General features: G+C 41.5%; 1 protein-coding gene across 4 annotated transcripts in view; it reads left to right on the plus strand.

Moving 5' to 3' along the window:
• LOC122557719 (endoplasmic reticulum-Golgi intermediate compartment protein 2-like) overlaps positions 1-14606 on the plus strand; it is a 64629-nt gene that overhangs the window by 16132 nt on the left and 33891 nt on the right. For all 4 annotated transcript variants that reach the window (XR_006313923.1, XM_043705627.1, XM_043705626.1 and 1 more), the window contains one exon: positions 6442-6497. Coding sequence is in view for 3 of the 4 variants with exons in the window: in XM_043705627.1 (XP_043561562.1) it covers positions 6442-6497 (56 nt within the window). In the remaining variant the exon portion in view is untranslated. The remainder of the gene's footprint in view (positions 1-6441; positions 6498-14606) is intronic.

The raw sequence follows: 14606 nt of genomic DNA on the forward strand, positions 1-14606 counted from the left end.
TGGAAAAGCGCAGCAGGTCAGGCAGCATCAAAGGAGCAGGAGAATCGACATTTCGGGCATAACGTCGATTCTCCTGCTCCTTTGATGCTGCCTGACCTGCTGCGCTTTTCCAGCAACACATTTTTAAGCTCTGATCTCCAGCATCTGCAGTCCTCACTTAGTCCTTGCTCAAAGCCAATATTATAGGAAGTACAGAGAAATTAAAGCTATGAAACAGGCCAAACTGTCTCAATGCTTTAGGGTGCTCAAAAGCCTTTTCTCCACACTAGTTTACCTCATTAGGTCAGTACATCTGCTATTCTTTCTCCCTCATGTTTATATCTAAATTCCCACATTCTTCAGCAAACACCACTTGTCCCATTAGAGAGTCATAGAGATGTACAACATGGAAACAGACACTTTGGTCCAACTTGTCCAATGCAACCAGGTATCCTTAATAAATCTAGTCCCATTTCCCTGCATTTGGACCATATCTCTACAAACTCTTCCCATTCATATACCCACCTAGATGTCTTCGAAATGTTCTAATTGTACCCTGTCCTCTAGCACTTCCTACACGCACCACCCTCTGCATGAAAAAGTTGCCTCTTAAGTCCCTTTTAAATCTTTCTCCTCTCACCTTAAACCTATGCCCTCTAGTTTTGGACACCCCCACTCCGGAGAAAAGTCCTTGTCTATTCGCTCTATCCATGCCCCTCATGATTTTATAAACCTCTAAAAAGTCTAAAACCTCAGCCTCCAGTGCTACAGGGAAAATAGCCCCAGTCTATACAGCCTCGCCCTTTAGCTCATACCTCCAACCCTGGCAACATCCTTGCAAATCTTTTCTGAACCCTCTCAAGTTTCACAAGATCCTTCTGATAGGAAGGAGACCAGAATGGCATGCAATATTCCAAAAGTGGCCTAACCAATGTCCTGTACAGCCGCAACATGACCTCCCAACTCCTGTACTCAGTGCACTGGCCAATAAAGGCAAGCATTCCAAATGCTTTCTTCACTATCCTGTTTACCTGCAACTCTACTTTTAAGAGCTTTGCCATTGGAGCTATAGCTACAACTTAGCCCTCAATCCCAGGGAATTCTTAGTAATCTTAGAAGCCGTTGAGGACCAGCAGACCAGAGAACTGAAATGGCACTTTATTTCTGAACTATGGATCCAGGAAGGATATTTTTCCAGGCAGCAATATTGACTGCTTGAGCTGTCAATTTCTAAAAATTCAATCGAGATGTAGTCATCACTCTCCAAGCCAGCATTTATTGGCCATCCCTAATTGCCCAAAGGACAGTTGAAAGTCAACCACATTACTGTGGGTCTGGAGTCACATGTAGGCCAGACCATGTAAGAATAGCAGTTTCCTTCCAGGACACTCTTCTGAAGAGTGTCCTGGACAACAAAGAAGTGGTCTGGTTTAACTTGCTGGAGTTGAACTAATTTGTGCAATTGATATATTGTTAAGAATGTCAGACTCTATCTGCAACTCCTCAGCCCATTGACCCATCTGATCAAGATCCTGTTGTATTATGAGATAACCTTTTTCACTGACCACTACATCACCAATTTTGGTGTCATCTGCAAACTTACTAACCATACCTCCCATGCTGACATCCAAATCATTTAAATAAATGACAAAATGTAGTGGACCCAGCACCAATCCTTGTGGCACACCACTGGTCACAGGCCTCCAGTCTGAAAAGCAATCCTCCATCACCACCCTCTGTCCATATGTAGCTATCCATATTGAAATGTAAGAATCTTCTGTATGACTGCCCTAACTAGCTCATTCATCATTTTAAAGACCTCCATCAGGTCTCCTTTCGAATGTCTGTTTTCTGGAGAAAAAGAGTCCCAGGCTGTTACATCTTTTCTTTTGGGTCCAACCATTCATGTTCCACATGACCTTTGTAAATAGTTTTTGCAGTTTTTAAAAAAAACCCAAAGTAAAGATTAGTGAGTTTCCTACAATACTTTGTGACTCGTTCCCTTTTGCAATTTCACTTCAGTTTTTGGAGTAAAATAAAACAAAGAACTGGTATTTATGGTGATATCAGGAACAGGGGAGGGGTTTGTGTGGGGGGAGGAGGTGGCGTGGTTGGAAGGGATGTGTGGGGAAGTGGAATGAGTCAAACAAATGGAGAAAATGCCCAGAGAGAGAGAAATGGTGAATTGGTGCTAAAGGGAAGTCTGAATAGTTGAGAATGGTGTTAGTTGTGCTGGAGCAGTCCATACAGGACAGAATCTGGGGGAATGTGAGGGTGAATAATGAACGTAGAGGAAAGTGTTCATGCTCTGAAATTGTTAGACTGGATGTTGAGTCCTGAGGACTGCAAGGTACCTAGGCGGAAGATGAGGTGTTATTCCTCCAACGTGCAATGATCCTGACTGGAGCGCTGCAGCAGGCCTGAGACAAAAAGGTTGGTGTGGGAACAGGATGGTGTGTGGAAATGGCAGGCAACTGGAAGCACAGTGTCATTTTTATCGATAGAGGAGAGGTGGTTTGCAAAGCAGCCACACAGTCTGTATTTCATCTCCCCAGTGCAGAGAAGACCACGTTCTGAGCTGTGAATAGAGTTGACTAGATTGAAGAAAGAGCAGGTAAATCAATGGCTTATCTGGAAAGTCTGTATGGGGTCTTGGACAGTGAGGAGGGAAGATGTAAACAGGCAGGTATTACACCTTCTGTGATTGCATGGGAAGATGCTTTGGGGGAGTGGGGAGGTGTTGTAAGTGTAGGCGGAGTGAACGAAGGTGTCCCAGACAGAATGGTCCCTGTGGAATGCTGACAATGTAGGAAAGGGGAATAGGTATCTCGTGGAGTCTGTGGAAATGTTGTTTTATGTTCCTTTTAGATGCAGGGGTTGGTGAGATAGAAATTGAGAACAAGAGGGATTCCTCCTGTCTTTGTGAGAGGGTGGGCAGGGAGGAAATGCATCGGACATGGCTGAGGGACCTGTCAACCACAGTGGTGGGGAATCCTCAGCTGAGGAAAAAGGTCGATGTGTCTGAAGGTCTCCCCAACATCAAAACAGGTGTGAAAATGTGATGGATATGGATAATGGCAAGCTGGAGGAACAACACCTCATCTCGACCAAGGTATCTTACAGCCCTCAGGACTCAACATTGAGCCTAAAAATTACAGAGTGTGAAGACTTTCTCCATGTTTGCTAACCACTGCTACCCCTGTTTTTCTCTCTCGATAGATGCTTCTAGACTTGCTGGGTTTCTCCAGCGCTTTGGTTTTTGTTTCAATTTCTGGAATAACTTATGTACAAATATACTAAAGGAGGAAGAAAATTCATCGGATCTTATCAATGCTCATCTTCTTTCAAGTGAACCATAAGACACAGAAGGAGCTGAATAGGCCCCTTGAAGTCTCTTCCAGTTTCTTTTCTCTGAGATGTAGAAGAAAGGATAGCAAAGATGATTCTGGATGGTAGTTGTTATGGGGATCTTTAACTTTCCAAATATTGATTGGAAACGCTATAGTTTGAGTACTTTAGATGGGTCGGATTTTGTCCAATGTGTGCAGGAGGGTTTCCTGAGACAGTATGTAGACAGGCCAACAAGAGGCGAGGCCACATTGGATTTGATACTGGGTAATGAACCTGGCCAGGTGTTAGATTTGGAGGTAGGGGAGCACTTTGGTGATAGTGACCACAATTTGATTATGTTTACTTTAACGATGGACAGGGATAGGAATATAACACAGGCAAGAGTTGGGAGGAAGGCAATTATAATGCGATTAGGTACGTTTAGGATGCATTGGATGGGGAAGGAAACTGCATGGAAGGGCACAATTGAAATGTGGAGTTTGTTCAAGGAACAGTTACTTCATGTTCTTGATAAGTATGTCCCTGCCAGACAGGGAGGAAGTGGTTGAGCGAGGGAACCGTGGTCTACTAAAGAAGTTGATTCTTTTGTCAAGAGGAAGAAGGAGGCTTATGTAAAGATGAGACGTGAAGGCTCCGTTAGAGAGCTTGAGAGTTTCAGGTTATCCAGGAAGGACCTAAAGAGAGAGCTAAGAGCCAGGAGGGGGCATGAGAAGTGTTTGGCAGGTAGGATTAAGGAAAACCCTAAAGCTTCCTATACATATGCCAGGAATAAAAGGGTGACTAGAGTAAGATTAAGACCAGTCAAGGACAGTAGTGGGAGGTTGTATGTGGAGTCTGAGGAGATAGGAGAGGTGCTAAATGAATATTTTTCATCAGTGTTCATACAGGAAAAAGACAATGTTGTCGAGAAGAATACTGAGATACAAGCTATTAGACCACATGGGATTGAGGTTCATAAGGAGAAGGTGTTAGCAATTCTGTAAAGTGTGAAACTAGATAAGTTCCCTGGGCCAGATGAGACTTATCCTAGAATTCTCTGGGAAGCTAGGGAGGAGATTGCAGAGCCTTTGGCTTTGATCTTTATGTCATCATTGTCTACAGGAATAGTGCTAGAGACTGGAGGATAGCAAATGTTATCCCCTTGTTCTAGAAGAGGAGTAGAGACAATCCTGGTAATTATAGACCAGTCAGCTTTACTTCAGTTTTGGGTAAAGTGTTGGAAATGATAATAAGAGATAGGATTTATAATCATCAAGAGAGGAATAAGTTGATTATGGATAGTCAATACAGTTTTGTGCAGGGTAGGTGGTGCCTCACAAACCTTTACTGAGTTCTTTGAAAAGATTACCAAGCAGGTGGATGAGGGTAAAGTGGTTGATGTGGTGTACATGGATTTCAGTAATGCATTTGATAAAGTTCCCTGCAGTAAACTATTGCAGAAAATACGGAGGCATGGGATTGAGAGTGATTTAGCGAATTTGGCTAGCTGAAAGAAGACAGAGGGTGGTGGTCGATAGGAAATGTTTATCCTGGAGTTCACATACTAGTGGTGTACCTCAAGGATCTGTCTTGGGGCCACTGCTGTTTGTCATTGTTATAAATGACCTGGATGAGGGCATATAAAGATGGGTTAGTAAATTTGTGGATGACACTAAATTCGGTGGAGTTATGGACAGTGTGGTAGAATGTTGCAAGAGGGACATAAATAAGCTGCTGAGCTGGCCTGAGAGGTTGCAAATAGAGTTTAATGGGAAAAGTGTGAAGTGATTCATTTTGGAAGGTCTAACAGGAATACAGACTACTGGGCCAATGGTAAGATTCTTGGTAGTGTGGATGAGTGGAGAGATCTTTGTGTCTATTTACATAGATCCCTGAGAGTTGTCACCCAGGCTGATAGTGTTGTTAAGAAGGCATTTGATGTATTAGCTTTTATTGGTAGAAGGATTGAGTTTTGGAGCCATGAGGTCATCCTGCAGCTGTACAAAACTCTGGTGTGGCCGCACTTGGAGTATTGTGTACAGTTCTGGTCGCTGCATTATACAAAGGTCGTTGAAGCTTTGGAAAGGGTGCAGAGGAGATTTACTAGGATGTTGCTTGTTATGGAGGGAAGGCTGAGGGACTTGAGGATGTTTTCATTAGAGAGAAGAATATTGAGAGGTGACTTAGTAGAGATAAACAAGATGATCAGAGGATTAGATATGGTGGACAGTGAGAGACATTTTCCTCGTATGGTGATGGTTAGCACGAGGGGGCATAGCTTTAAATTGAGTGGTGATAGATATAGGACAGATTTCAGAGGTAGGTTCTTTACTCAGTAAAGGGCGTGGAATGCACTGCCTGCAACAGTCATAGACTTGCCAACTTCAAGGGCACTTAAATGGTCATTGGATAAATGTATGGATGATAATGGAATAGTGTGGATTAGCTGGGCTTCAGATTGGTTTCACAGGTTGGCGCTACATCAAGGGCCGATTGGCCTGTACTGCGCTGTTTTGTTCTATGTTCAATGTTCAATTAGCTTTCATTATTTCCCTGCTCTTTCCCCATAGTCTATATTCTCAAGTGCCAAAACAAATTCCTTTTGAATATATTAATTGTCTCCATATCAATTGCCATCATGGGCAGAGTGTTCCAAATCATGACTAATTGCTGCTCAAAGATTATCTTCTCTACTTCAGTCAGAATCCTTACAATGTGGAAGCAGGTCATTCAGGCAACCAAGTCCACACCATCCCACCAAAGAGCATCCCACCCAGACCCATCCCTGTATTCCAATGGCTAATCCACCCAGCCTAAACACAGTGAGCAAGTTAGCATGGCCAATCCACCTAACTGCACATCTTTAGACTGTGGGAGGAAGCTGGACCACCCAGAGGAAACCCGCAAGGGTGGATTCAAACCAAGATCCATGGCACTGTCAGGTAGCAGTACTAACCACTTAGTCACCATGCCACCTCAATTGCTGCTACAATTCTTGCCAAAATCTTAAATTTGTGTCCCATAGATAATCCAGCCTCATGTGGAAATCTTTTAGTTTGATGAGTACCTGTGATTTGTATGTACCAAGAACAAAATACTAAATTGTGAAACATCATTTTTATTGCTTTTCAGACCATACCAACTCTCATTTGGCCATGCCCATGCACTTGCCACAAAGGATCCTAAAGGTAACTTTTCCTGCATAATTTGTAACTTGCTTTATTAATATTCTTTGCCTACTGTTACAGCCAACTAGCTGCTCCCAGGATACACTCAAATCTCAATGGATAGGGTCCAGATAAGGACCATTCCCCTCATATAAAAATATTTAACTGCTTCTAGCCTTTACTTGAACAGTGGTAGGTCTTTCACCTCTGACTTAGAGAAACACAGATAGATCCCATGGACAGGCCTGAATACAAAATCTACACTGACACACCACTGCCATACTGATAGAGCATCAGGTGGATGTAAAAGAAAATGTATGAAGGAGAGCTGGGAAGTTCTGGCTGAGCCAACATTTCTCCAATAAATAACATCATCAAGAAAAAAAATGGTCACTCACTTAGGATTTTGCTATGTGTAAAACTGTTGCCGTGTTCACTCACATAATACCAGTGCCAGGGATTCACTGTCAGACATGCGCTTTGAGCTGGCAATGAAAATGAGTAAGGTGATATATAAAAGCAAATTGTTTCTGTTAATACTTCCCTCTCTTCACAAACTCAAATATGCACAGTATATTTAGAAGCATTCCTTTATGCTAGCTCTCTTCAGTGTTCAGGACCTTTCTTTGAGTAAGAAGTGTTGGTTGATAATCTGGAACTTATTAATCACTACAGTAAAGATGCTGGTACAGAAAGACACCTAAGTTATTAACTAAAGCTTTCAAAATGTAACACTGACTTACACTGACGCTAGGGACAAAGTCTTTTTCCTGTGGTGGGGGAGTCCAGAACTAGAGGGCATAGGTTTAGGGTGAGAGTGGAAAGATATAAAAAAGATCTAAGGGGCAACATTTTCATGCAAAGGGTGGTACATGTATGGAATGAGCTGCCAGAGGAAGTAGTGGAGGTTGGTACAACTGTAACATTTAAAAGGCATTTGGATGGGTATATGAATAGGAAGGGTTTGGAGGGATATGGATCGGGTGCTGGCAGGTGAGACTAGATTGGGTTAGGATATCTGGTCAGCATGGATGGGTTGGATCAAAGGGTCTGTGTCCATGCTGTACATCTCTATGACTCTATAAATAGTTGTTGCCACTACAAACAAGGCATATCCTTAAAGAAGACTGTATGCATCGTGTGCGTGACTGTGTGTGTGTCTGTAAGAAAAATAACCAGCAGCAAACTTAATGTTTAAACAAGATAAAAGTTACCTTAATACAACCACTGATATATGATATTTAAAATAACTAAGTATTTACAACATCAAAATGCAGGTAACATTAAACGGTGTAATAAAGATAATATTCAATTCAGTTCTTTAAGACATTGTTGCAGGTGCTAAGCTTGGATTTGAAGTGATTGTTGTATGGAATGAGGGTTGAAGTTGAATAACTGAATTCAGCAGCTGTGTTGACTTCTCCAGTCAAATATTCAGAGCTTGCTTTTGTGGTGGGAACCCAGCGTGTCAAACAGCTTCAGGGAACGAGAGATGGCCCTTTTTCCTTACTTGTGCTGCCATCACAGCATTTGCAATCTTCTGTATTCCTTTTCTGTAGAATGCATACCATTTCTGGGGTGTCTAACTCCCAGTTGCAGAGAGAAAATGCAATGCTATCATAACAGCAGGACTTGGAACTGTTTTCACAGGATCTCCTAATATCTCTGGACACAATGGCTGTACCCAGCCAGATTTTATAGAGAAAATAAAACCAAGATGCTATCCCAAACTACTGAACCATGCTTCCACCTTGGGTAATGGGATAGCACAGGTCTGGAATACAATCCTAACTGTTATCTTTTAACCACTGTAATTCACTTTTTAACTGTTTCACGCATTAACTTGAGTGGTTCCTATTCTTCCAAATTAAGTAAGATTTAGAAAGAACTATCCATACTGCCAAGGAAGCATTGATCCATCTTCCTTTATACCCTTGGACAAATGCTCACTGAATTTCAAATGTCTTTTATGATTCTTCTTGAGATAAATACTAAGTTGCAGCTGTATCCATCGTAGTATAACTACATTCCTAGCCATGATGTGGTGGTACCGGTGTTGGACTGGAGTGTACAAAGTTAAAAATCACACAACACCAGGTTATAGTCCAACAGATTTATTTGGAAGTGTATTATTAAAGAAAAGGATAGAGATAAATCCGGAGTAAAACATTTAACTGGGAAAGGCAAATTTTACAAAACTGGGAAGTGGTTTGGCTAAGGTGGGCTGGACAGGATTACTAAAAGATTGATCAGTGGGAGACACTAAAAAGTGAGATCCTTTAAGCACAAAGCAGACATATCTCCTCCAAGAATAAGATTATTACTGCCAAATGTAGACCCACATGTTATCTAGAAAAATAGGGGACAATTAAACAGAAAAAGAAAGTTTATGCTAGTCATAAAAAAAAGTGAACACTATTGGTAGCTTAGAGGAGTATAGAAAGTACAGGGTCAAGTGAAAAATGAAATGAAATCAAAGACAGGGAATGAAAAAATACTAGCAAACAAGATAAAGAAAAATGCAAAGATAAAGAGCAAAAGGATAATTAAGGAAAAAGTGGGACCTATCAGAGAACTCGTGTGAAGATGCAGAGGATGAGAAGAATTTTAAATGATATTTTTGTCTTCGTATTCACAAAGGAAGGGGATGATGTGGATAGTGGGAGCAGTGGGAAATATTAGACAAAATAATCATGATGCAAGAGGAAGTGTTTGAAAAGTTCGAATCCTTGGAAGTGAATAAGTTGCTAGGGTTAGATGGATTGTTCCCAAGGATATTGAAAGAGGTCTGGGAAGAAATATCAAATACTCTGAGGATTACTTTCCAATCTTTGCTAGATATATGTGAGGTGCCAGAGGACTGGAGGAATGCAAATAGAGCTCCATTGTTTAAAAAGGATACAAGGAAATGCTAAATGATTATAGGCCAGTCACTTTTACTTCAATGGTGTGCAAATTGTTAGAATCAATCCTGAGAGACTGGATAAACTGTCACTTAAAAAGGCACAGAGAAGTCAGGGATAGTCAGCATGGCTTTGGTAAGGGAAGGCATGCCTTACAAGTTTGATTAAATTATTTGAGGATGTGACAAGGAAGATTGATGAGGGTATTGTAGTGGATGTTGTCTACATGGCTTTTTGTAAGGCATTTGACAAGGTCTCATGTGGCACACTGGTCAAAAAAGTAAAAGGCCATGGGATACAGAGCAATGTGTTGAACTGGATCCAAAGTTGGCTCAGTATCAGGAAACAAAGAGGAATAGGCTATGGTTGCTCTTGTGAATGGAAAGCTGTTTCAAGGGTTGTTCCACAGGGCTCAGTGTTGGGACCCCTGCTATTTGTTTTATATGTTAATGATTTGGACTTGAAAGTGGGGGAGAGGTGCACCCAATGAGAAATTTGCAGACCCCTCAAAAATTGGCCGTGTAGTGGATAGTGCAGAGGATAGCCATAAGCCCCAAAATGATATTGATAGATTGATGGTTTGGGCAGGAAAGTGGCGATGGAGTTCACCCTCTGGGAAGTGTGAAATAATCTATTTTGGGAGGTCAAACAGTAAAAGAAAATACACAACAAATGGGAATATACTGATAGATGTAGATGAAGAGAGAGATCTTGGCGTGCAAGTGTACAGGTCCCTAAAGGTAACATTACAGGCTGGTAAAGTTGTAAACAAGGCATATTGGAATGGTCTTCTTCAATGGCAGAGGTATAGAATACCAAAATAGAGAATATAATAATGAAACTGTATAGACACTGGTGAGGCCAAAACTGGAGTAGTTGTGGCCTCACCAGTTCTGGTCACCACACTACAAGGACATAATTGATCTTATGAGAGTGCAGAGGAGATTAACTAGAATGCTGCCATGGCTGGAGAATTGGAGCTACATGGAGATTGGGCTGTTTTCCTTGGAACAGAGAACATTGAGGGTGCCATGATTGAGGTATACAAAATTGTGAGGGGGTAAGGTGGAGTAGGCAGAAGGACAAATTACCCTTGGCAGAGAGTTTAAAACCCAAGGATCACAGATTCAATCTAAGTGACAGAAGGATTAGAGGTGACGTGAGGAAAAACCTTTTTATATCGAGGTGATGGGGTCTGGAATTTGCTGTGTGAGTTGATGGTAGAGGCAGAGACCCTAAATTCTCACAAAAATTACCTGGATCTGCACCTTAAGTGCAGGGTGATGGACCATGTGTATAAAGATGGGATTAGGAGTTAGCATGGACAAGATGGGTCGAATGAATCCTTTCGGTCCTGTATCATATCCACAGTTCCAACTCCTCTGCGTCCATTTTTAAAAGGCCATTACAGTTTATTACAAAAATCTATATCATGCATTTTTCTACTATTCAATCAAAACAGAAAAATAAAGCAATAAAATTATACACAGAGTCCTAGTCAAATCACCCCTTGGCCATTGTGTCCAAAGACACAGGGAGGTGTTTCAGGCATTGGAGGAATTGGTGTGCTAATTCTCAGTTATCAGAGTGCAGACCAAAAATTCATGACCTTGTGATTTTTCATTTTGAAGGTAAATCATTGAGAAGAAACCTCTCCTCAAATAAAGTCCTTGGCCCCCACAATCTTTACAATCCTAATCTTCAACTTCCAGTTCCTTTCCAAAGCTGTTGACCATGCTGTCATTATACAAATTCCAACAACACATCCACCCCCATGACAGTAGCGAAATAGCTGTTATCATACAAAATTTATTAAATTTGACTATGTTAGGGGCAAACAGTCTCATCTCATCATTCTTGATGCCTTTGACATGGTAGATGCTCTTTCACCTTTCCACTGCTGCCCACTGGAGTGGAACTGCTCTCTTCAGATTTAATTCTTATTGATTTAACCAGTGCCCTTTTCTCTTTCATTCCCGCAATTTCCACCATGGTTCTGAAGGATCCATCCCCTCCTATTTCTCACCTGCATGATATTCCTTTGAAACATCATCAGAAAAATGTTTGCATTTTAAACAGATGATGATTGTTTTATCACATGACCACCTCTCTCAACCCTTCCCCTGTCGCTAAATTACCAGACTGCTTGTCCAACATCTATTACCAGAGGAGCAGAAATTTCTTCCAGAAACTTCAAATTCAGAAAACTGAAGTTATTGCCTTCCATCTCAATCACAGATCCTATTCTTTAGTTGCTAATGTTTTTCTTCTGCCTAGCAATGCTATGAGAGTAAACCAGAGCTGGAAATGTGTTGCTGGAAAAGCGCAGCAGGTCAGGCAGCATCCAGGGAACAGGAGAATCGACGTTTCGGGCATAAGCCCTTCTTCAGGAATGAGGAAAGTTTGTCCAGCAGGCTAAGATAAAAGGTAGGGAGGAAGGACTTGGGGGAGGGGCGTCGGAAATGCGATAGGTGGAAAGAGATCAAGGTGAGGGTGATAGGCCAGACTGGGGTGGAGGAGGAGAGGTCAGGAAGAAGATTGCAGGTTAGGAAGGCGGTGCTGAGTTCGATGGATTTGACTGAGACAAGGTGGGGGGAGGGGAAATGAGGAAACTGGTGAAATCCGAGTTCATGAGAGTAAACCAGACAGTTGTAACCTTGGTGTCATACTTAAAAATAAAATGAGCATCAAACCGTTTGTCAAAGTCATCATTAAGATTGTCCATTTTCATCTCTGTAACTTGTCTGACTCGATCCTTGCCTCAGTTCATTTGCTGCTGAAAATATCATTTATGCCTTTGTTGTGTAAAAATATATCTGGTTCTTCAGCCAATTGCTTAGCAATAGAGTCCAGTAATGAGATACCTGTACTGCTGTTAAAATGGCACTTGTATTCCTTGGAGTCACGAGAATCAACTCCAACACTCACACTTCCATCATTAGACTTAAAACAAAAAGCCCATTGGGGATGAAGATCAAAAGAATAGGCTGAAAGAAAAATAAAATTCTCAGAATATCATCCACACATACACACCAGGAAAAAGAATTCTTTTATGTTTTGACTAAAGAAGAATCGTTTGCACAAAACATGAGAGCACAAAAGATGGAAAGAATGGCTTCAGTGTTGCATTACTAACACAGACTATCGCTGACAAGAGTTCAATGCACCCTGTTTATCCTTTCGCCCATGGTGAAGTTTATTAGTGTATTATCAGGCTCAGCTGTTGTTTACAGATGTACAAACTGAGCTCTTTCCAAGGGTTAATTGTTCTAGACTTGATAAAGAAATTAAGAAAGACTTGCTTTCATACAGCACCTTTCTTGACCTTAGGACAACTCAAAGTCCTTTACAGCCTTTGAAGTACTTTTGAAATGTAGAAACTGTTGTAGGAAACCCTGCAGTCAATATGCGCAAAGCAATATTCCATTATCAACAAATAATAATGACTAAATAATTCAACTTTAACATAATATTAGGTTAGATCATCAGGGAGAATGACCATGTTTCCATTTAAAGCAGTGTCATAGGATCTCTTACATGTACCTTAGAGAAGAGAGATTGCCTTGTTACATAGATGGATGTCTGAGGATGTGGTGTTCCTCATTACTGAACTGAGAATGTCAACCTAAATGTTTTGCTTAATTCTCTGAAATGAGACTCCCATTCTGATTCAAGATGGGATCATGATACTACTGGGCCAGGCTGGCACTAAATAGGGCCAGTATCTTTTATATGACTCATACTTGCGAAGTGTGCATTGCTGCAAAGGCATCATTTATTGTCCATCACTAATTTCCTTTGAGAAGCTAATGATGAGCAGACATCTTGAACCATGTGGTTTCAATAGACACAGTGATTTAAGGGAGGAAAGTTCAGGATTTTGATTCAGCGACAGTCAAGAAATTGTGATATAATTCCAAATCAGGATGCTTTACAGCTTGGAGCAGAACGTGCAAGTGCAGTATTCCCATGTATCTTCTGCACTCGTCCTTCTTGATTTAAGGGGTCTTGAGTTGGACAGGTTATTGCATTGCATCTTCCAAACAGTATACACCACTGCCACTGTCCACCAGTTGCAAAGGGAGTGAATATTTAAGATGGTGGATTTGATGTTTGATGGTGAAATCCTTTTCAGTGTTGTTCAAGCAGATCTCATCCACCTAAGTGGAAAGCATTCCAGCGTATTCCTGACTTGTGCCTTGTAAATGGTGGGCCAGTTTTGGGGAGTCAGGATCTGAGTTAGTCATTGCAGAATTCCCAGCCTCAGATTACACGGTAGCCACAGTATGTACATGGCTGATCCAGATAAATTCTAGTTAATGGTAACCTCCCAGAATGTTGACATTGGAGAATTCCAAGGGCAGTGCCATTGAATATCTAGGGGAAATAGTTCAATTCTCTCGTGTTGCAGATGGTAATTTCCACTTGAGGATTTGTGACCAGTACTGAAGACAGGACACGCATCAGCAACATCCTCACTTCTGACCACACGACAAAGGGAAGGTTATTAATCAAGGAGCAGAAAATGATTGGGCCTAAGACACTAGCTTGGTGCACTTCCATAATGATATCCTGGGGCTGACCAATAATCACAACCATTTTGCTTTCATCTAAGTATGACTCCAACCAATGGACAGTTTGTCCCTGATTCCCACTGACTTCACCTTAATTAGGGTTTCTTAATCACACCCCATCTTGATGTCAAGGTCACGCAGTTTCACTTATGAAGTTCAGTTCTGTTGTTCATTTTTTTTGCTAAGGTTACAACAGGCAATGAGCACTGAAACCCAAGCTGAACATCTGTTATTGCAGTGTAAGTGCTGCTTGATCACACTGTTAACAACCATCTTCCCTGATGGTGAAGAATTGACTGCTGGGGCAGTAATTGGCTAGAGTAACATACCTGGGTACTTCTTTTTTACATTGTATTTGTAGCGGGATGGCTTTTCTAGGGGTGCAGATAGTTCTAGAGCAAACGATTTATGTTGTACCAGAAGGATATTGTCAGGACCCAGAGCCATTATAGTATCCAGTGCCTTCAGTTATTTCTTGATCACACATGAAATGAGTCAAACTGGCTAAAGAGTGACATGTGAGATGTTGGTTGCCACAGGAGGAGGCTAGGATGGTTCATCCACCCACCAACCCAGACGTTGGTTGAAAATACCTCTGAGGCCCCTCAGAGGTATTTGCATCCGAGGAGCAGGAGAATCGACGTTTCGGGCAT

This window comes from Chiloscyllium plagiosum, chromosome 16 (assembly GCF_004010195.1).
Source record: "Chiloscyllium plagiosum isolate BGI_BamShark_2017 chromosome 16, ASM401019v2, whole genome shotgun sequence".
NCBI classification, from domain to species: Eukaryota; Metazoa; Chordata; class Chondrichthyes; order Orectolobiformes; family Hemiscylliidae; genus Chiloscyllium; species Chiloscyllium plagiosum.